General features: G+C 42.1%; 2 protein-coding genes across 4 annotated transcripts in view; both read right to left on the minus strand.

Annotated features, from left to right (window-relative positions):
• Positions 1–3,734: 3,734 nt before the first annotated feature.
• On the minus strand, positions 3,735–10,399 carry LOC119723566 (monocarboxylate transporter 12-B-like). Of its 3 annotated transcripts, none has more exons than XM_038194286.1 (6): positions 10,178–10,399; positions 7,968–8,069; positions 7,416–7,665; positions 6,287–6,427; positions 4,592–5,551; positions 3,735–3,931 (listed from the first exon to the last, which is right to left on the minus strand). In XM_038194286.1, the coding sequence occupies exons 3-6, from the start codon at positions 7,663–7,665 to the stop codon at positions 3,786–3,788; spliced, it is 1,497 nt and encodes a 498-aa protein (XP_038050214.1). In that variant the 5' UTR covers positions 7,968–8,069; positions 10,178–10,399; the 3' UTR covers positions 3,735–3,785. The 3 variants fall into 3 exon arrangements, with proteins under 3 accessions (XP_038050214.1, XP_038050213.1, XP_038050210.1); XM_038194285.1 differs by having other exon boundaries at positions 8,016–8,069; positions 10,178–10,397; XM_038194282.1 differs by lacking the exon at positions 10,178–10,399 and having other exon boundaries at positions 8,016–8,147.
• A 949-nt stretch (positions 10,400–11,348) lies between these two features.
• The window catches only part of LOC119723990, a 46,363-nt gene continuing 34,687 nt past the window's right edge, over positions 11,349–23,024 (minus strand). Inside the window, exons 42-52 of the mRNA XM_038194912.1 lie at positions 22,069–22,208; positions 21,486–21,627; positions 20,541–20,747; positions 18,912–19,115; positions 17,616–18,187; positions 16,992–17,136; positions 15,916–16,137; positions 15,545–15,637; positions 14,301–14,632; positions 13,282–13,483; positions 11,349–12,792 (exon numbers count right to left, since the gene is read on the minus strand). Of these exons, the coding sequence (XP_038050840.1) occupies positions 12,521–12,792; positions 13,282–13,483; positions 14,301–14,632; positions 15,545–15,637; positions 15,916–16,137; positions 16,992–17,136; positions 17,616–18,187; positions 18,912–19,115; positions 20,541–20,747; positions 21,486–21,627; positions 22,069–22,208 (2,531 nt within the window). The 3' untranslated portion in view covers positions 11,349–12,520. The remainder of the gene's footprint in view (positions 12,793–13,281; positions 13,484–14,300; positions 14,633–15,544; positions 15,638–15,915; positions 16,138–16,991; positions 17,137–17,615; positions 18,188–18,911; positions 19,116–20,540; positions 20,748–21,485; positions 21,628–22,068; positions 22,209–23,024) is intronic.

A 23,024-nucleotide genomic window follows, 5' to 3' on the forward strand; every position in this document is an offset into this window, starting at 1 on the left:
AGATTTGGGCCAAAACACCGACTTTTGAGACAAAAGAAATAATGATTTTCACTAATTTTGACCCAAATTATCGACTTAATATTTCTTTTAAATGCCTATTTTGTCCCAAATTCGAGTTTGCATTTGCAGTAGGTACCTCCGGGCATCTTTCCTGCAAGTTACAAGCAATTTCATTATTCGGCCAAAATTGAAAAAAATTGCAAGGGGTTAGCCTTACATTTTTGATCAAATTTGGCCAAAAATTGGCTTTTCTCCAAACAACTCAGCAATGTCTTTGGATGCAAGAGGAACATCAATCGACCTTCAAACGCTAAATATATGGAAGATTTGGGCCAAAAACACCGACTTTTGAGACAAAAAAATTAATGATTTTCACAAATTTTGACGTAAATTATCGAGGCAATATTTCTTTTAAATGCCTATTCTGTCCCAAATTCGAGTTCGAATGTGCAGTAGGTACCTCCAGGCATCTTTCCTGCAAGTTACAAGCAATTTTATTTTTCGGCCAAAATTGAAAAAATTGCAAGAGGTTAGCCTTACATTTTTGATCAAATTTGGCCAAAAATTTGCTTTTCTCCAAACAACTCACAATTGTTTTGAGATGCAAGAGGAACATCAATCGACCTTCAAACGCTAAATATATGGAAGATTTGGGTTAGCCTTACATTTTTGATCAAATTTGGCCAAAAATTGGCTTTTCTCCAAACAACTCAGAAATGTTTTGAGATGCAAGAGGAACATCAATCGACCTTCAAACGCTAAATATATGGAAGATTTGGGCCAAAAACACCGTCTTTTGAGACAAAAAATTAATGATTTTCACTAATTTTGACCCAAATTATCGACGCAATATTTCTTTTAAATGCCTATTTTGTCCCAAATTCTAGTTCGAATGTGCAGTAGGTACCTCCAGGCATCTTTCCTGCAAGTTACAAGCAATTTCATTTTTCGGCTAAAATTGAAAAAATTGCAAGGGGTTAGCCTTACTTTTTTGATCAAATTTGGCCAAAAATTGGCTTTTCTCCAAACAACTCACAATTGTTTTGAGATGCAAGAGGAACATCAATCGACCTTCAAACGCTAAATATATGGAAGATTTGGGCCAAAAACACCGTCTTTTGAGACAAAAAATTAATGATCTTCACTCATTTTGACCCAAATTATCGAGGCAATATTTCTTTTAAATGCCTATTCTGTCCCAAATTCGAGTTCGAATGTGCCGTAGGTACCGCCAGTCATCTTTCCTGCAAGTTACAAGCAATTTCATTTTTCGGCCAAAATTGAAAAAATTGCAAGGGGTTAGCCTTACTTTTTGGATCAAATTTGGCCAAAAATTGGCTTTTCTCCAAACAACTCAGAAATGTCTTTGGATGCAAGAGGAACATCAATCGACCTTCAAACGCTAAATATATGGAAGATTTGGGCAAAAAACACCGACTTTTGAGACAACAAATTAATGATTTTCAATCATTTTGACCCAAATTATCGACGCAATATTTCTTTTAAATGCCTATTTTGTCCCAAATTCTAGTTCGAATGTGCAGTAGGTACCTCCGGGAATCTTTCCTGCAAGTTTCACGCAATTTCATTTTCCGGCCAAAATTGAAAAAATGGCAAGGGATTAGCCTTACTTTTTGGATCAAATTTGGCCAAAAATTGGCTTTTCTCCAAACAACTCAGAAATGACTTTGGATGCAAGAGGAACATCAATCGACCTTCAAACGCTAAATATATGGAAGATTTGGGCCAAAAACACCGACTTTTGAGACAAAAAATTAACGATTTGCACTTATTTTGACGCAAATTATCGACGCAATATTTCTTTTAAATGCCTATTCTGTCCCAAATTCTAGTTCGAATGTGCTCTAGGTACCTCCAGGCATCTTTCCTGCAAGTTACAAGCAATTTCATTTTTCGGCCAAAATTGAAAAAAAATTGCAAGGGGTTAGCCTTATATTTTTGATCAAATTTGGCCAAAAAATTGGCTTTTCTCCAAACAACTCAGAAATGTCTTTGGATGCAAGAGGAACATCAATCGACCTTCAAACGCTAAATATATGGAAGATTTGGGCCAAAAACACCGACTTTTGAGACAAAAAATTAACGATTTTCACTAATTTTGCCGCAAATTAACGACGCAATATTTCTTTTAAATGCCTATTCTGTCCGAAATTCTAGTTCGAAGCAGTTTGTGACTGATTTGGAAAAGTCTGTGCTCGTCAGAAACTTTTGGGAAATCCTTGCTCGTTACTTTGAATGTTGACTCAATTCACTTGTGGCGGATCTCAAGCTTTGACATTTTCATTTCATTTCATTTCAAATTGGTTTATTATAAAGCATCATGGATTTACATTTTCGTTTAAACAGTTAAAAAAAATACAATAATAATATAACATCACACTAAGTATGATATATAATTATGTTAAAATGTTCCTGATAAAACTTACATAACGCATCGTAAGAAAACAATTAAAATACTAGAGGTTCGCGTTTGTTGTTACAAACGCGGAGTGGTCGGGGAGACAAATATTTTATGAAACGCTGTCCAGTTAAGTTAAGAATGTTTTTATGTAAGAACAACAGATCACGAAATTAAATCCTTTCCAGGACAATCAATTATTTGACATGAATGGAGCAAGCTGCCTATAGGCTTTTTGAATAGACGAGCTGGAGCACGTTTGGGTCGAAACAGGACTTGAAAAACAGCTCTCAAAAGTACCTTTTGTACTCATTTCATGACAGACACAATAGTCGTTTTTATTTCATCACACCTTAGGCTACATTATACCCGAAAAATGACGGAAATGTCTTCGAGCATTCTACAACCTCTTTAACATGAAACGACTGAGAATTCACGCTTTATGGGATGGTAGTCAATTGCAATACTCCCCAGCTATTAATGCCATTTATATTCATGAAGTGTCTTGCCGCATGACACAACACAGGCTTGATTCGAACCCCTGGCCTTCTGATCATGAATCACGAACCAACCACTAGGCCATGCATTGTAAAAAAAAAAAAAAAAAAAGTCTTAAAAAGTTCATGGCAAGTAGTCGGTTCTGTCATGTGGCAATTTAGAATCGAAAATCACAGTCAAACTAATTATTACATAAAGAATTACAGCTTATTATGCTAATTAGGACTGCAGCTAATTAAAAGTGTTCTTCCCCTTCCAACAATGGCATTTCCTTAGAATTAACACCGGCAATGTACTCGTTCTGGGTAATACTCTATGCGATTCCACTGGTTATAAATATACATGTACATTGTACACTGTATTTTTATCAAAAACATCTGAAAGACGTTCAAGTTTCCTCAAAGTAACTTAAAGGGCTTACTGGGGAGAAAACGATATCTTTGAATTTGCTTCATCAAAAACAAAACACTAGTGAAGTTTTGTTTCCATCTCTCTTCACTACTTTGTGCGATGTTGTTATTGTTTACGTCTGAGGACTTGTGACAGTAGTTCACCTGCGATAGCAATAACCCGAGGACCCGAGCCAAGTCCTCGAGAGGTTTTCGTGTACAAACATAACGGGAAATGTGGAGAAAACGTCTGTGCAAACAATATAGGAACAAAGGAAGGGAACAATAAGTGTCCTCAGAAGTTTAGCACAACACGACTGGGTTTATTATGTGAAAGGGATAAGCCCCTACCAGTACCATGTGAAAGGGCGGTGGGGAATGTCGCCAACGAAAACGAAAAAGGTACAACCGTACAACAAAAAACTAAAACAGTAATGTGGATAGACGTAGCTGTTTTTGTTACGTCTACCGAGACAAGTTCACTCATCCCATGGTTGGACAGTTATTCCGGGCTCCAGTCGCTTCAGCAACGGTATAAGTAGCATCTGTAACGTGCAGACGACGTACACTCCCGTCAATACATAGAAGACTGCTTTGTAGCTTGCAGTGACGTCAAACAACCAACCTGGAGGTTAAACCACACAGAAACCGTTAAGTAAACTGCCTTTCTCTCTTTAAGTATTAGGTTGGAGAAAAGCAATACGGTTGTTTCACAATAGTGCGCCTCCAAGTGTTTGCAACGCGTTGGCCAATCACAATGCGCAAAATCGGTCGACCCAATGCGCGTTTGGAAAAGGTCGACTGATTTCGCGCATTGTGATTGGCCAACGCGTTGCAAACTCTTGGAGGCGGACTATTGTGAATCGCCCGTATTGATTGGAGGGGATTTGAAGGTGCGACCTTTGGGAAAATATAACAGCTCTATTATCAAGATGATATCCAGCCCGCATTTTTTTTTTCCTGCAACGAAGTTAAGTCTCTTACCATAACGCGCATGCGCGTCAGTTTTTAACGGAATGGTTCTCTCAAATTATAGTTATCTTTAAAATATCCCCCACAGCCATAATTTTGAACGAAAAGGTGAAATTTGCGGTATTTTGAGGTTAAAATATGCGGCACATATTGTTTTCAAACATATCATTCTGTTTTTGGTTGCAGTTGCATTTGTAATGGAAATCATTCGTTTTGACATTACATTTACTGTTTGTCCTTTTATAAACTTAGTTCCACAAAACAATATATAAACACTATATCAACCATGCTATATTTTAATGAAACTATTGACCTGCAATCACTGGTCCACTTAGCACTCCAATCCCCACGATGATATGGCACAAGCCGGTGCTGAGTACCAGCCGGGACAAACCAACGTACCGGCGGATCAGCACGATCTGAATCGCGTGGAAAGCCCCAATGGTGAATCCCTGGACGAAAGAGGCTACGGCTAGCCACGCATACCCGTCCAGGGTGGGCAAGAGAGACGACAGGCTGGCCAGGGCGAAGCACGCGGTGATGACGCCCTCTGCCGACACTTTCCAGCTGATCAGAAGCCCGTTGCCCAGGCGTCCCAGCAAGCCTCCGATCCCCAAGAGGCTAATCAGAAAGGCGGCGGTAGAAGGCGCCACGCCCGTGCTCTCGGCCCTTGGGATAATAAACTGGATGAAAGCCGTGTACGGCATGTTCACTTCCGTCTGCATCAGACACAGCAGCGTGAAGCGGTAGCTCTTAACGAAAACATCTAACCCTACTGACGATGACATTTTCTTCCACAGACAAGCCATGGAATTAAGTTTCTCTCCTTCGTTCAGTGCAGTGTATTTCTCTATGCCTCCGTTCGCATCCTCCAATTCAGGTAAAGTCTTCAAAAGATCCTCTGACGTCCCCAGGCTGGCTTCCACTTCCAACTCCTTACCAACAGCCTCATTCCAGCCCAATTCATCATCATCGCCTTCGCTAACGCCTGCGATATGCTGTTCCCTCTGGCGGCCGTCCAACCCCGATTTCCGATCAGCAGGGAGTCGATAGAGGGCGCCACACGCCATAATATTCGCCATGATGGCAGAGACGATCATAAGGGCCCCCCTCCACCCGTAGTGTTCCAAAAGAAGCTGCAGTAAGGGCGGCAGCGCCATGATACCGGTCCCCATCCCTGAGTAAGCCACCGCATGGGCGGTTTTGTACCTCGTCTTGAAGTGCGTGGCGACTGCGACAATCATCGAGTTAAAGGAAATCCCCAGACCAACGCCTTTGGAAAGAAACATACGAACATCATTATTAATCAGTGATTTACCTTTGACGCCTTATTTAAGTGATGCCAGTAGCCTGTTAAAAGGCCATCGTGAATTTCGCCTGCATTCGGCTGTGAGTTGAAGCCACGACGCGACTTGAGCGGATACTACACAGGCTAAGTGACTTATCACTACTCGGAGGTCTTTTGAACTTCGCCAGAGTTCTTATGTTATTATTTAGAAATTGTACAACCCTTTTGGGCAGAGCGATCTCAGGTCCACATACATTAATGATGGCCAGTAGTCGCAATGGCTTTTCACAATCGACGGTCTACATGGCCGCGGTCCTTATCCATGGCGCGCAGTAAGAACTGGGTCATGCACAATAGAAGGGCGACTATTGTTGAAACACACTTCGACGCTCCCAATGGCGCATTTCACGTGTGCACAGACTTCCTACGGGAAATGTAGTTGTAAGATAGGAATAAATCATTTATGCCATGATTGTCATCAAACTTCATGAACATTTCAATAGCAATCCAGCTAAATCGAAAATCAAAAGCCCCGTGACATGAGTTCGTCACTTGACCTGCCCTGTCTAGTCTCCGCTCAGTGCGCTTCATGTCTTCGACGCTCGGTTTTGAATTCCAAAGTCACACCTTGGTCTCTATATCAAAAGACTGATGTCTCTATAATTTAAGTCTCAGCAGTTTAAAAAAAAAAAGCATCAGCAGATATTGGAACGGCAATACCTATGACTGTGGCTGTGACGTACAACTGTTTTATGTCGGTCACCCAACAGCTGCAGAAGAGCCCGGTCGTAATCAGGAACCCTCCGACCATTCCGGAGATCCTGGAACCGTACCGCTTCGTCAGAAGTCCCCCAAGGAAAACTAAAAACCAAAGACAAGTCGAGATGCAATACATATAGTTGGAGACGCCAACTGTGACAGTAAATTTGGACATCTGCATTAGAGTTAACAATACAGTTCATGAACGAAATTGCTTCTGGCATGTGTCAGTGTAAGAGTCTTGATAACTCGTGATCGTGAGTCGTGATCCATGTAATTCCTAAAATCATGTTGCAGTCGCAATAGAACAACCTAATTATAGCAAGGGTGCTAGTGAAGACAGTAAGGCTCTCGAACTTGAACAGCAGTGCAAATTCCACAACTCTGATCTTTCCCCGTACTCTGCCAAATCTTTCTGGCACGACATTGCATTTGGACATGCATGGACAAGTCTGGAGTACTGATTCCAGTGTTTGTAGGACTCGAGTCCAGGACTCGGACTCGAGCCACATTTTTCGTGACTCGGACTGTACTCGAGTCACATTGGAAAATAACTCGGACTCGGACTCGACCATGATGACTCTGACTCGAGCTTGGTGACTCGTGACTCGAGTCACGTATTTTCATCAAAAGAAAAAACCTAGCATAGGGATGGGAAAGGATCATTGAGGAATAATGTTTGGATGATAAAACATGGAGGGAAGGGATAGAGGAGGATTTTTTAGGGATGGGAATTAAAAGGAAAACACATTTTGGGTCTTAACAACATGTACACACACAAGGTAAACTATATACACTGGGATTTACTTAAAAGACAGAATGGATGATTGAAAAATAATTTGAAAAATAATTGATAAGTTTGGTGAACAACTAAGAACAAGTGACTCGTGACTCGGACTCGAGGTTTGTGACTCGAGACTCGGACTCGGACTCGAGGTTTGTGACTTGAGACTCGGACTAGAGGCTTTTGACTCGGGACTCGGACTCGACGTTGGTGACTCGACTACAGCACTGAAGTCTGATTCTCAAATACAGCTTTGTGGTAAGACAATTCAGCTTATTTCAGCCTGGTTTCATATTTGCTAATTACCACTAAAGCACGAGAAAGCTGACAACAGACTCTGGACGGTCGCAGTTTCTTGGGCACTGGTTTCGAACTCGTTCCTCCAACTGAAGTACAAGACCCCGCAGCAGCGCTGCAGGCCCATCGTCAGGGCCATGTTGATGTGGCCCGCCAGCACGACTATGATACCCCAACCGCCCTCTTTTGGTTGATCATCAACCATCCGATGATGGCATCTCTTGGCCGCCATCTTGACTGACTTCTCCACGTCAGGCATCTTCCAAAATTGAAAAGGTCAACGAAACATTGTTAAAACGGTGTCTAGAATTTAAACACTTTTTGGACCCACTTTTCTGCACGTGTATTTTCAACGACATAGTGTTGTCAACATTTTTAGATACAAACGAATTAAAGCTCGTTAGTGCCATCAAGACTGAATTTTAAAGATACATCATCGAGTTCGCTATTGAGTCGCCACATAACTATTGTGCAAAACAAATAATGCGTATTATTTCAACTTCATTGCAACTTCGTGAGCTATTTCTATTTACTGCAAAAACAAGAACTGATTTTACTTACTTTTAAAACAACCTTTTCATAGAATCATAATCATGTAGTAAGACTCACCTTCAGATCCGTTCTTTAAGTTGTACTTTGACGACGTGCCTGGTCCACCAAGATCTGTTTCGATACAAATATTTGTTGTTATACAAGCTTTTCGACCTTTGGACTTTGCTCGTCGGCTTGCATTAAAGGTTAGATTGACAGATGACTAAACCAAATGATATACGCACACATAGCCTTGGTCAATGCTCTCGTCGTTATTCGTCCCGTACGTAGTCTTGGTTCCAAGACCTTCGTTGAATATTTTTTCCCCCGGCGCAAGAAAATTATATTGCACGAGTACAGGCCCGCGATGAAAAACTGTTATCGATTCTGCAATGTATTCGATACTTATTCACTGTGTTTATTGAACGGGTTAACGAGTATCGATTCTAGCGCGAACGATTCTGTACTTCTGTAATGTACCGCGTAAATATCGTCCGCGATTCGATTGTGCGCGCTGTGGTCCTGTGAAGTGCGCCCTCTGTTGATTGAAAACAATTGTTTTACAAAAGTATTCATTAATGATTACACACATACACAAACAACGCAGATAGTAACGTCTTGGAACCAAAACTATCCCGTACGCGGTAATCAATCAGCGGCATATCCTCGCGTGCTACGCAGTGCATGTAAAAATACAGTGCAAACAGCGACCTCATGCGGCCACTATTTTTATGCAAATCAGTTGGGCGCGAGGATATGCCGCCGATTGATTACCGCGTGCATTGACCAGAGCTAACGCACGCAAGGCCAATTGTTGGCGTCTGGTCAATGAAACTTTAGGTTGGAGACGACGAAGCTGATGATTAAAGGTGATACCCAATGCACTTAAAAAATGGTTATTTCTTCTCCTATAATTTTCAATTTGTATATTTTGTTCTCGATTATGGGCGTCTGCAAGTTCCCTCTGAAAAACGGCTTTTCATTTTGTGTACAAAATTAATAACCCGCCCTCCGAGGGCCGAATCATAAATATAAGACTAGGTTTACACTATATTCCCGGCGGTCACAGCAGCCCTGTTTGCCCGAAACGTAGTGCGCCGTGGGATTTTGGCAATTTTTTTTCTCCGTAGTCAAGTTTTGTTAGGTCCTGCTAAGTTTTCTCACGGTCTATCACGGTATCCGTGATTGGCCGTGGGGGGAAAGGGGCTGCTGAGTCCTGGAGGCTCAAAGGCGCACTACGGTTCGGCCCGCGGTCTACCACGGATGCCAGTACGTTCCCTCCCGGCCTGTCACGTTCTGATGGGGTCCCTCTGGGGTCCCTCACGTTCTAAGCAAAGTCTGACACGTTTTTCGCGTTCTTTCAAGGCTTGCTGGTCGTTCTGTCACAGTTTTTGCCCACGGTATGAAAAGAAGGCCTCCCAAGCAATAGCAATCATTGTATGCTTTTACACTCCCTCCCAGACCGCGCTCGCCGTATCAGACCGTAGTAGAACGCAACTCGCCGCATCGCACCGGGCCTGTAAACCGTCACACATCTGGACGCGCCGTGATTGAACGCGACGAAACGGCTACCGTACACCCTAGCTTGCCGTGAGAAACGAAGCAAAACGCGACAAAACGCGCAGCAACCGTGACAAAACGCCCGCTAAACGCGGCAGAACGTGACAAAACTTGAAAGAACCGTGAGATGCCGGGGAATGCATATGATTCCCGTCCCACTACGGACCGTCTCCAAGTTTTGTTACGGCCTTTCACATACTTTCACGTTTTGTTGCGTTCACCCCGTTTTACTACGGCCTACTAGGTTTCTCATCCGCACCGTGACTGCCGTGGCAATTTTTTTGACAGTTTAAAAATCTGACCCGGCATCCACGGCAATCACGGACTGTCACGTTCGCCCATCCCGTCCACCGCGTAGTCTCACGTCCATACCGTTTTGTCCACGGTGGCCAGAAACGTGATTGCCGTGGCCGCCGGGAACATAGTGTAAACCTAGCATAAATATTTAGGCCTAGTTAAGTTCTCGTATGGCTCCTCCTAAGAGTATCGTGTTTATTAATTTATTTGCCGTAATTTTCCATTCTGTGGCCAGGAAACAACGCCTATATACAACTGCGAGTTGTAGGCCTAAATGAACTAACTAATTCCACACATCACTGTAAATATACCGCGCCTGCACGTATTCCAAAACGTCCAGACTTCTCATCAAACACTTTTATCATCGAAGTGGTCCCATGTACCTTGTACCTGGTAGATCAAACTCCCGAACGGTCCACCACAGCCAGGGTTCTAAACTTGAAGTTGACGAGAGCGGATGCCTAGCGGGGGCTGTGAAGTCTTTGTTGGTCTTCAGATGGAGCTTTTGAAGGCTGCAGAGGAAGTTATGTTGAATGTTTGCTGTGGTAGGACTGTTTCTAAAGTAAACTGGCTTCAGGAAAAAAGACCGGATAAACCCGGTAGATGTATGATTATGTTATCACAGTTGGGACTTCAAAACAAGTATTGTTTTGCCGACGGATGTGAGCTGTGAACGGAGTAACTCAAAGTTCAAGTCTCTGTTTGTTCATGGTTCATTTACCTTATCCGACCTTTGCGGTCGCAAATGTCGAAATGTGATTGTAAAACTCACTAGCAGCTGTCTAATCGCAAGTACCTTGCCAAGTGTCAAACGTAGTTCATCTGTTAATATTAATAAGCATAAACATAATGACGCATCACGCTCTAAATTGTGTGTTTCTGCCAAACCAGGAAGTCACGGTGTACGTATCAAAAAACACCTGCATTTGTATGCAGCTGCATTTTAAAGCGAACTATTATTAATAGGCCACAGAACAATTAACGCTTCGTAGTGCCAGTGTACAATAAAAAAAAATTACAAAACTGCACATAGAAAGATCATTGTCAACAGGCACGTAGAACATTGGTAACTACCCAGTAACGTACTTGTCGATTTATTGAGAAAAAAACATCCTCAAAGTGAGATCGGGCGGGTACCATATACCCTGTGGAACTATCATAGAATAAGGGAATAAAGGGGTGTTTGACCGTTTGTTTTTTTGGTGTTTTTTTTTTTAAGTATGTTTAAAACCGGCCAGGGGCCTGGTCGCCGGTAATGGCCCCAGCCGACTAATCTGCGGCCAGGCCTCCCAGCCGGTTTGAAATTGTACTGTTTAAAACTGGCCAAGCACATATTTGTTCCCATTCCTGAAATACCTTTCGGTCAAAAAGTCCAAAACAAGTCAAAAATTCACAATACATGTACTCAAATAACTCGAAATATACTCAAACACAACACTATTCTGCTTTTTCCTATTTCTTTATGCAGTGTCATAAATACTTCATAACAAAAAATTTAAAAATTAAACCTGAAACAAACACATGGACGGAGATTGGGCCAGATGTGTAAAAAAAAAATGGATGAGTATAATATTTATAAAATATCTCTTAAATCAACATATATTTAACTAATGCTTACCATTATTAATTAATTGAACAAGTTTAATGCACACATAGGCCTACGTACTTACTTTCTGAGTCTAATGCTTTTTTTTCTGCAATAATAAGGTCCACATAGGGGCAAATGATCATTCTGGTATGGATTTAGATGACAGATTCTGAAATTATATGAATTCCTTTACCAACTATACTCTGCAATATGTAACTAATTGTTTCCTGATCTTCAGTCTGTTTTCCAGCTCTGAGCTCTACATACAATGGGGGTAATAATGATGTAGGGTTGTAAGAGTCGAAATTGGTAGACATGTGCTTTGGTAATTAACACTATTGCATTGGTGTATTTCTTCCATGATGTCTATTCCAGTGTTGTAGCCGAGTCCATCGCAAGTGGGGTTACTAATTCTTTCAGAGGTAAATAGGCCGGGATAAACATTGAAAGGAATTAGTGTCCCTGTCGCATTTCATTTGGATAGCTTGCAACTTGATTTGGGACGGGATTCACGTGACATTGACAAGAATTCTGAGGACTTGAGAGGACTTGTGAGGACTTGAGACAACTGGAAAGGGCTTGAGAGGACTTGGGAGGACTTGAGAGGACCTGGGAGGACTGAGGAGGACTTGTGAGGACTTGTGAGGGCTTCAGATGAATTGGGAGGACTTGTGTGGACTTGAGAGGATGAGAGGACTTTAGAGGACCTGGGAGGACTTGATTGGCCCTGGGAGGACTTGAGAGGACCCTGGAGGAATTGGGAGGACTTGAGATGACTTGTGAGGACTTGTGAGGGCTTCAGATGACCTGGGAGGACTTGTGTGGACTTGAGAGGATGAGAGGACTTTAGAGGACCTGGGAGGACTTGATTGGCTCTGGGAGGACTTGAGAGGACCCTGGAGGAATTGGGAGGACTTGAGATGACTTGTGAGGACTTGAAAAGAATTTAGAGGACCTTGGAGGAGGACTTGGAAGGACTTGGGAGGACTTGGGAGGATTTGTGAGGACTTGGGAGGGCTTGTGTGGACTTCAGAGGACTAATGTGTAGACTTCAGAGGACTTGTGAGGGCTTGTGATGACTTGTGTTGACTTGCGAGGACTGTAAAGGACTTGTGATGGACTTAACTATAACACTGGTCTACTCATTATTGATGATTTTATTGACCGTCTGCGACAAGCCGGCCGCGTTGATGACTGTCAACGTCAAGTGGTAGTCGGTGAAGGGAGCCAGCGGTGAGACACGCATACCAGTCTCCATGGTCTCCACCCACTGCATGATATCACTACCTCCTGGGATGGTACCCAGAGATACCTCATAGACCAAGGAGGAGGAAGGGGAGGAGAACAAGCCATCCCAGGCAAGATCAACCGTCGTGTTGCCCGGCCAGGAAGACCTGAGCAGACTCAAGGCTATTTGTAAGGAGAGCAGAAATTACAGAAGAGAAATTATAAGAAAATGAAATGTAAAGGCAGTGGCATATCCAATCAATTTCTTTGTCATAATTTCATGAAATGGACCGACGATTTAAGGGCCATTAATTTATAGCAGACATTGTTCCACTGAGCTGTTCAGTGTTTTGTGTCCATAAGCTGGAAAAACACTGTTCATTTTCAACTGTCAAAGTGCAGCTCGCGGAGTGCCCAAATGCCGGCTTTGTCTTAGGAAAGTATGCCTCGTGTACTCGAGTATACGCATGAAGTCAACAGCTGGCCTGCAGCCATTTAACGGATGTAGTATTTTTCTCAAATATCTGTCGCTAAATGCAAAGTTTTCCTAGGATTTCCAAGCAAGGGGCAATGGGCACTTTTTAGGCTGGCGGATTCAAAATTTCATTGCCAGAAACAACTAATGGATGTTGAGAACATATCATATAATTGAACTTTCTCTGGATTTCATACCATGAACCGTGGGCCACGAGGACTCGACTGAGAAGCTCTGACTGATAGCCTGGCTGGTCAGACCGGCATGATTGATGGCTCTGACTGACAGGGTATAGGTTGCATCATCAACCAAGCTAAGACCTGACCAATCCAGGTTGGTCTCTGATGTGGATCCACAAAATGTCCAGGATGTGACAGCATCGGGACCATTAAGGTGGCACTGTGGGAATTCAGAGTGAAATCAGACATTGCAGATCACGAACAAACTGTCAACTTTTCACAACTGTCTCCTTAAGAAAATCAGCAGAATCCTATTGCACATCACTGTATCCAAAACAAAAATCGGTAACAGAAAACAAACTCTAAATAAAAATTGGTAACAGAAAACAAACTCTAAATGCATACTGGCAGAGATAGCTGGTGGAAGATTCAGGTAGCTTGGCCATATCTTCAGGATGACTTCGGACAGCATCCTCAAAACAGCACATTGTTGGAAAACCAGGAGGGGCCGGGGGGGGGGGGGGAACGGGCAGACCAACTTGGAGAAACCATTCACACATCATTTGCACCTTAAACTTCCAAAACCAATATATGGTAAAGGCCGGTTCGTACTCAGCCCAAAAGCAAACCTTAATGTGAATTTGTGACGTCAAAACAAGTTTTCGCACTGTGAATTCGCAAAACACATTTCAACTCCCGCGAATTTTGCGTTCACGTTGGCAGGGAGTATAGACCGGCTTTCACAAGGAATGTGCTCTAAATTATTTTCATAGCTTTTGCTTGAAAGTCTAAAGTTTCACGATGGATATGAGGACTTTTGTTTTAGAAAACTGTAACCTGCTTGGTTTTGTCTTTGTCTTCTACCTGTCTATACTTGTCTGTGTTGTGCACATGGTGTTTAAATATAAAAGTGAACATACTTGCCATTGTAAACATGAAGTTTTGGAAACTTTCTTAATCTAAAAATGTTGTCGACAATGATGAAGTAAACATCAAATGACTATTGATTGCAAATTAAAACTTAAGTGACATAATACCTCATAAAAATGAATTCCAAAAGGGTCGGCAAATCCATCCCATGATGCTTTGAGGGCGTCTTTTTGAGACTGGTGCCGGTCCCGTGTATAGTACTGGGTCTCCGACACGGTCTTCACGCGAACAAAAGCCGCCACTGCGCTCGGGGGCTCCGTAACTATGGTTACACCATCGGAGGATTTCCACGAGGACTGGCCGGCGTGATTGTGGCAGGTGATGGTTGTATACAGGCGCTGGCCCTCTAGTGACGCCCGAGGCAAACTGGCAGTCACTGGGGACACGGCGGCAGGCATCTGTGAGGTAGGAATTACGTCAGCCAGCCCGGGCTCTAAACCTGGTTAAGAAAAAAAATGGATAACTAGTTTGGGTTTTGCATTATTAACATTAATAAGCTATTTGTGAATAACCTATACCCTTAGCAAGTTAAATTTGAATAACATCTGGTACATCTTGCTCATAATGCTTGGCACGTTTTAACCTTGAATTCTCCAGGCCAAAGACACTGTTGCTAATCACATGATTTGGGGCAAGCTCTTGCGTAGTTACGTAAGAGACGCTCAGCACCAATACATTGTTCACAATGGGTGAGAATGGCACGAAGACACCAGACCATTCCTGAGCTGAGGGTTGCTAGCATAAGGCTTGCCCCGAATCACGCAACAGTCTCTTTGGTCTGGAGAATGCAAAGTTGAAATGTGCCAAGCATTTGAGCAAGTCAGGGTACCAGATGAAGGCTGAAACGTTTGTGAAATTTGCCAGAAATAACAAAATCACAAATGACTTCACAAACTCCTGCAATTGCGCCGAGTACGGAACTGACCTTTACAACATAGACAAGAGTTCTTCAAGGGATACAGGAATGAAGGATATACGATCATGTAAGAATCAATTTGTTTATAAAAAAAGTCCACACAATTGGGTACAGACTGGCCAAGCAATCATATCCCTGTGCTGCACCTGACAAGATTCAAACGGGACCCACATACAGACTGAGATGGAGGCCAACTGAAACACCAACAAAATTTAACAAATAAAAGTTCAATTCTCTGTTTCAATTGTTTGTCTGGATGAGAAGTGTGAATAAAACTGTAACAGTGGTACATGCAGAATGTGGCCAGTGTGTGCTTTCGAGATGGGTATGAAAGCTGTGTCAGTAAGTAGAAGGTTGTGGGTTCATGTCCAACCCAAGTTAACTCGTGTTTTTTTAATATATATCAGCAGGCATAAAAAAAAAGGATTTGCTTACCGACTGCCCACTCGCAGTGTTCAATACCACTCTCAGGATCGGAAGCTGACCAACTAAAAGTAATATCCGTGTCATTGGAAGTGAAGTCAATATCTGTGAATACAAACAAAGGAAAAAGGATGTGAATCGTACTTTTCCAGAATGAATTGACAACTTTTCTTAACACCGATTATGCATGTGAAACAACGTAACACCACCAAAATTTAGTTTAGCACCCCTTACATGATCCTCTTTTTATAGGCAAATTTTCTATATATTTTTGGGGGAAAAATCCAAAATAAGTGTAACTTCAACATAATTTGGATATAAAAATTGGTCAATAATGGTCATACTCCAACTTTCATTATCAAATTCTTAGTCACATGACCTACCATTTTCCTCCCCTCCGTCACTGACATACTCAATCACAGGAGCTGTGAAGTCGATTATGATTGGACCAGATGTCGCCACGGCAACCAGATCAGCCGCATTTCTAGCGGTCACAGTGACATGAACATGGGAACCGTGCTTCATGCCCAGACGAGTGTTGGTGGCGTCGGTCTGCGTCCCCACGGAGGTGAAGCTTTGTAGCTGGGTACCGCCTCTCGTTGTACCTGGAAATTGTTGGGAGAAAAAATACGCCTTCATGCTCCAATGCAAAATGAACTTCATAACATCAAGTGAAGTTCATTTGATCCCCAAACGAATTTTACTTGCACTGCAACTCGCATGACATGTAAACCAGCCTCTTCACTTAATTTTGGACAACAAAGCAGAGGATGTCATTCTACAAAAAAAATGCTGAGAAAAATGAACCAGCACAATCAATCACACGCGCATCGTCAAATTCTTTTACTAAACTGAGAATGCAATTTGACTGCGCACTGTTTTTAACAACTATTCGAGTGTTAAAACACGTCTGACTGTAATTTCAAACTTTGCAAGTGGCCAATTTAACCCTTTAGTCACTGAAGTGCCTGAAACCGCCCTGCCTATTACTCACTGCAGCGCCCAAAACCGCGCTAGCACTCTGTGATTTTATTGATTCTGCAGTGAATAAACACAATGTAATACAATGTAACACAATATGTAATACAATGTAATACAATGTAATACCATGTAATACAATGTAATACAATGTAATACAAAGTGCTAATGGGTTAATCAAGCTGCAGAGCTTAGGACAGAAAACAATTACGTTGCAATTTGCTTAACTATCTTTTAGCTTAGGATCTTACGGTACCCAAACTGCGCAGGCTATTCATTTTGATTTCACACATGATTCAACTTTACTTCACATGGAAGTGATGATCAAAAATGGCTCGATGTCTCAATTTTGATAGATTATCAAAATGGAGGATTGAATATAATTTTTTTTTTTTTTCAAGTGAATTTCTGTCACAAAATTATTTCTCAACCCACTGAAAATGTTGCTGATTTGTTATGATTTAGGAATCTGCTAGTTTACCGATTGCCCAGCTGTAGTCTACAATGGGGCTCTCTGGGTCGACGAAGTGCCATTTGGCCTGGATGGACGACCAGCTGTGAATGAACTGGGTGTGGACTTCTACGGAGCCATTCCCGGTACTCGGCCCAGTGGTAACCAGCCTGACCTATCATAATGAATAAAGATGTCAGAAGACTGTTTCAAACACTAGTACTTTTTTTAGTTCGATATAACCACTAAAAAAAATTGAAAATTTTAGAAGTGAATCCCCCTCCGCCATATAACCACTCCAAGAACAATAGATTTGTAAAGAAAGATATCTACTTAAATTGACTTGTACAATTTTACTTGCAGAATCACAATTTTTTTTGTTTTAAAAAAAATTAAATGGCAACAAACTATATTTTATAAAAAAAATTATGTTTAGAATTTGTTTTATTGTATACTTTTAGACGACTCCATTAATTCATTATTTTGAACAGTAGGAGTAGTTCAGGCTGGACACATCTGCACATTGGAATGGAGGGGTCAGGAACGAGTGCGCAGCTCAGAATGGCCAACGATTAGCTATCCAGATTTTTACACGAAGATCAGTGCAACATTACATTAGTCCAAACCGCTATGATAGAACTTTTTGCCTGTTACCTGGATGTTATCCAAGAGGATCCCGTTTGATTGTCCCACTGAGGAAATTTTCAAAGTGGAGGCAGCGTCGCTGGCTGTGAAGTAAAACCTGTGCTGATGCCATCGGACGGAACTCAGACTCTGGTCTGAGTGACCGTGTGCCGGCCGATCATACAACCTGAAGACGCGATTCAATCCCGGAGCCTCAATGCGACCTTCCTGATTCAGCAAAGGATTGTGGGCCGGCACGGCGTGACTCGCGAAGACCACGACCCGGTAGTGGCTGCCCTGCACTGTGTTGAAGGTTTGGGAGACTGCGCCGTGGAGAGACAAGAATGAACGACCATCTTGAGCGATGTTACTCTCCGAAGCTTCCACACTCACATCACTACCAGGTTCAACCTCCCAGTGAGGAACCGGGTCCTGCCCCTCCCTCCCTTCAAAGGATGGGTTCGTGAGGAGGTTCTCCCCAAGCTGGATGTGTTCCAGCGGCTCGGGGGCAGAAGTGTCAACAACGAATCCATCAGAGGTGACAATCACAGACTGCAAGCCAGCGGCATCTACTGCTGAGACCTTGGAGTAATACCGAATTCCTAAGAAAATGAAGAAGGTAATCATGTAAAACGTTACCGGTACATTTTGTCCAGGTTAAGAATTCTGCAGGGTGTAACTTGGAATACAAGGCCATGAGAAGCAACACCTTTTTTGAAAACCCTTAGTGTCAATGTTCTTAGCTTGTAGAAGTAAGAGGAGTCGCATTGGAACCAATTTGAAAGTAAAAGATGCTCAGAGGTGCAGAGGCACAGACATTTTATTTCCCCTTTAAAAATTCCCAAGGCAAAATATTTCCTGACCAAAGTTAAGTGTCGGAGACATGGAAGGGCAAATGCGCAGAGGCAAAGTAACAGATGAGTGACTGAACAGCACAGATGAAAGGCCACTGATGATTGAGCGTCATGGGATACGGTATGCTGTATTGGACACGTGAGGGAGCTTTAACCCTTTGCACAGGCAACCTTGCATCTTTGCCTACACAGAGGTGACATGTATGAGCAGACCTGCATTTAGTGTTTCTTCTGCAATTACAGTCGAATCTCGTTAGTACAAACTCTGTTAATACAAAATTCTGGTTATAACAAACATAAAGCCTTAGTCCCGACTGTGCATTTATGTGCACAATGAATGGGATTGATGTTCCTCTTAATACAAAATTCTGATATAACAAACAATTTGGCTAGGTCCGAACGAGTTTGTATTAACGAGACTCGACTGTACACCACAGTGCACAATTCCACAATTCTACTGATAAACAATAACCTTCTGCGAGAGGAACAACTAGAGTTCTGGAGGAAGACAGATGGAGTCCAACGTCGGTACAGGGCAGAATGCCATCGTCTTCAGGGCTAGGGGTCTGTCCAACGCACCACTCGTAATGGTCTATGAAGGATTCCAGATCCACAAAGCCATGCCAGGAGGCCGAGATAACCGTGCTAAAGTTCTGGTACTCGACATCGTGAAGACCTGGAATAAAGAAGTGGAGTTCAGAATAATGGATTTAAAATAACTGCAGAGTTTTAATCAAGTCCTCATGAGTCAATTGCTCGTCATCTAGTCTCGCGTCAACACAACTCACAAACTGTGACAAGAACATTTTCCTTTATTTGCTAATCCCCTGTTACTTTTTTTTACCTTGCTTGTGATTTGACTTACTAACTTAATGTGGCAGAAAGTAAATATCATAAGTGGAGTGCTGTGGCCTTGTGGTTAAGGGCATCGGATTCGTGGTCTGCGGGTAATTAGCTGCAGGTTGTGGGTTCGAGTCAAGTCTGGGGTCATGGTGCGTGTGCCCTTGGGCAAGGCACTTTGTCACTCATTGCTTCTCTCCACCCAGGAGTAAATGGGTACCTGTGAGGGCAGAGATGGTTATTGTGATTGAATCTAGCTTCCTTGCTCCTAACGGGCAGCATTGAGCTGTATACTCCCCAGGAAGCTGAGGTGGTGTTAGGAATGTTTCATGGGCCCAATGAGCAGGGGTAATAATGATGTAGCCCCGTGAGTGCCTGTACCGGGTGGATACGTGCACTGTATAAATACCCACTATTATCATTATTAATGACAACTGTGGCTAAGTTAACTAGGTTGAGTTTGGGAGTTTGTTTTGCCTTGAATCTATTGAATTTTCAGGGACAAACGACAACGAACATTTTCTTCCTCCAAGCTGGGCTATATTTTATAAAACTGCTTAACAGAAACTAGCGATCAGTAAATGTGTCAAGCAAAACTCAGCCGAGAACCAATAGCGAGACATTTCGGATAGTTTTTGCTAGACAAATATTTCTGCACATTATACAGGCTTTCAAGCAGACTCAGGTGTAAAAGTAGAGAACAGTAGAATCAAAATTTTCACACAAAAAAAACAGGACAAAAGTAAGACTTTGGAGGACAAAATCAGGATAAATGTAGAACTTTTGCAGGCTTTCAGGAGTAGTTTTCATTGAAACTCACCCATGTCCACAGCGTCATTAGCCTCATTTGACATGTTCTGTACTCACAACACTTGTGCTCCATACTCAACTAAGCTCTTGGAAGTACAGTTGCAGTACTCCTGCGCCCAAGCCCTTCATTGTGTGATTTACATATGACAGTGTATGAAAAATATTCAATGAGATTTCTTTTTTCAGAGTTGTGGGACAAAAAAGTAGGACATGTATTTGTACACTAGTTTTACACTGGCAAAATTTAGGAGCAAGGTAAAAAAAAACTAGGAAAACGTAGGAAAAGTAGGAATACTCAAAAGCCTGATTATACTTCTTTGCTGGGTTCTTTGTTTTAATCTTCAAACTTACACCAAATAAGGGAGCATGTACATGTGTTGCAGACAGGTTCAAGTGATGACAGGTTGCAAAGGTATACTAAAAATTTAATGCTTAGAAAAGGAAAAAGTACCTATCCCATCATACACTACGCCAGGATGTGGTCTTTCTGTGTCGACCACAAAGCCATCACTGCTTCTGAGCGTGTGCAGACCGGCTTTGTTGAATGCCCGCACGTTGGCATAGTAACGCTGTCCGCTACGGAGGCCCAGATCTGCCAAACCGGTTGTAAACTCACCGGCTGGTAGGGTGCGATTTGAAAATGGGCCAATGTCTTCCCCTGAAATGAGGACAATTACATGAGAGTTCAGGGTGTGTCTTCTGAAAATGGATTTTCAAAATGTCACAAAATGTTCCAAAATATGCCTGTAAAGCTCATGGAATATGACACAATTTGAAAATTAAAACACTTCAAGGATAAGAAATAAAAAGACATCAAAGATATTGAACACAGGAATATAGAGCTACTAAAACTTTGATTATATTCTCCTACATCAATCAAAATGATCATATGTGTGTATTTATCTGAAAATGAGAACGTAAAAAAACACCAAAATGATGGGGTTTTTTTCACAAATTTTCAACATACATGTAGCATATAGCATGACTTGGTCTATTGTTACCAGAGCAGGTCATGAAAACAATTCAATTTGAATGACCTCTGTTATTACGGAAAACAGCGGCATTCACCGGAGCAGTGTACATGGGGGGGGGGGGGTGACAACTTACAATTGATTTTAAAATCATCGTTTTGATTTTGTGTCTGAAAAATTTCTACACTGCTGCCAAACAAGGCCACAGTGAAAAGCGCCACCTAGTGTCAGATTGTTTCCAGTCTAATTGATTGGAACAGTGTTTTCTAGTGCTAAATTAAGTCCAGCAAATCCCCACACCCCCAACCACACTAAATGTTAATAGTCCGCATCAGAATGACTTGTCAACAGATGTTCCCTCTGCCCAATACCAATGGGTCAGGCAACCTCAGCTGTTAATGGGAAATGAGACACTTCAGCATTACCTCCTGGATATATGCTGAGAGACACTTGGTAGTGGGACATCGCATCGTCTCGGAACACTCCCTCCCAGGAAATGAAGATGGTGTTAGGGTCCGTCAAGTAGTCATCATCCTTGCGTGAGTCAGATCTCGCAAGATCTTTCACCTATCACACACAGGAGTACGAAATGCTTTATGCACTTGACTACAACAGTGCATGATGTGCACCGATCAAAATTCCTATCTGATCCAGCGTTGTTAAACCTACGTTTGAATCTAGTGCCAAATTTGGTTTTCACCTCAGCATGCTATTGACTAAATTAAACAGATTTGGTACCGAAAAAAATCATGTTTTTTTAGGTTCACCGTTGGTATTGAATATCAACATCTTGCTTTTGTTATTTAAAGCTGTTGTTTCTTGAACTGTTCAAAAAATGCTACAACAAATGATCATATGTTCCTTGAAAGGTAGAGTCCATCATTTGTCATTTGTGCATTTTTTTTTTTCGTTCGAAGCAACAAAAGTGTTCAAAATCTAAAGAAGGGTCCTTAATCTCAGATAAAACTTATGTGTATCACACTATAGTATGATTTACCAATGAGATACCTTAAAACTTGAAGCCGTTGAGACTTTTGGTGGCGTGACGTCAGGTGTGATTCCATCCGATCTGAATACCGCGTAAGTATTGGCATCATACCAAGCACGGACGAAGAAATAGTACTGAACTCCTTTGGTCAGTTTTTGGTCTGAACGAAAGGAAGAAGATAAACAAAAGAATAATGATGTTATGTACTTACATATAAAACTCTTTTTTTTTACATGTAAAATAAACTCGAGAAGCCCCGGCCAACACTACATGTGGATTGTTTTCCTTTTCCAATTAAGAAAAGCTTTCCAAATCCACTTGGTTAAAGTAGAAGAATATCATGCAACAACTCAACAATTTGCTTTGGAATACAACTGAACAATCCAGCCCAATGTTCACAGCCTGTTAATTTGTCACCATTCAGGGGTGCTCTGTTGATAGAGCACCTGTATAGCGTTCTAGAGATTGCAGGTTCAATTTTCAGTAATTATGTATTCAACTTAACCCATTTAGGCCTGTACTATACAATAAATTACATTGTAATGGTCACTGAAGAATCCATGAACGTATAGCATGCTCAGGTGGTTTGGGGCACTCAAGGAAGTTAAAAGGCAGGGTAGTTTAGGGCGGTACAGGGATTAATGGCTTAAAATTGACTACCCATTGAGCTGGTCAGTTTTCAAGATGCTTTAACCCAATAAGCCTCTGTACTGTTGACATCACACTTTGTTTACATGTGCACTATCCTGTGGAGCCAGTGGGGGCCCACGGTCCACTGAGGAAAGCACACACGTAAACAAAGTGTGATGCATCAGTACAGAGGCTTATAGCACCTGTACCACCCTAAACCACCTTCTTGATACTCCCTGTACAGCCCAAAACTGCCCCAGCACTGTATGGCTGTATGGATTCATCAGCGAATAAATACAATGTAACACAATGTATAGTACAGGCACTTAATAACATTGGTTCCTGT

This window comes from Patiria miniata, unplaced genomic scaffold (assembly GCF_015706575.1).
Source record: "Patiria miniata isolate m_02_andy unplaced genomic scaffold, ASM1570657v1 HiC_scaffold_17, whole genome shotgun sequence".
In the NCBI taxonomy this organism is placed as follows: Eukaryota; Metazoa; Echinodermata; class Asteroidea; order Valvatida; family Asterinidae; genus Patiria; species Patiria miniata.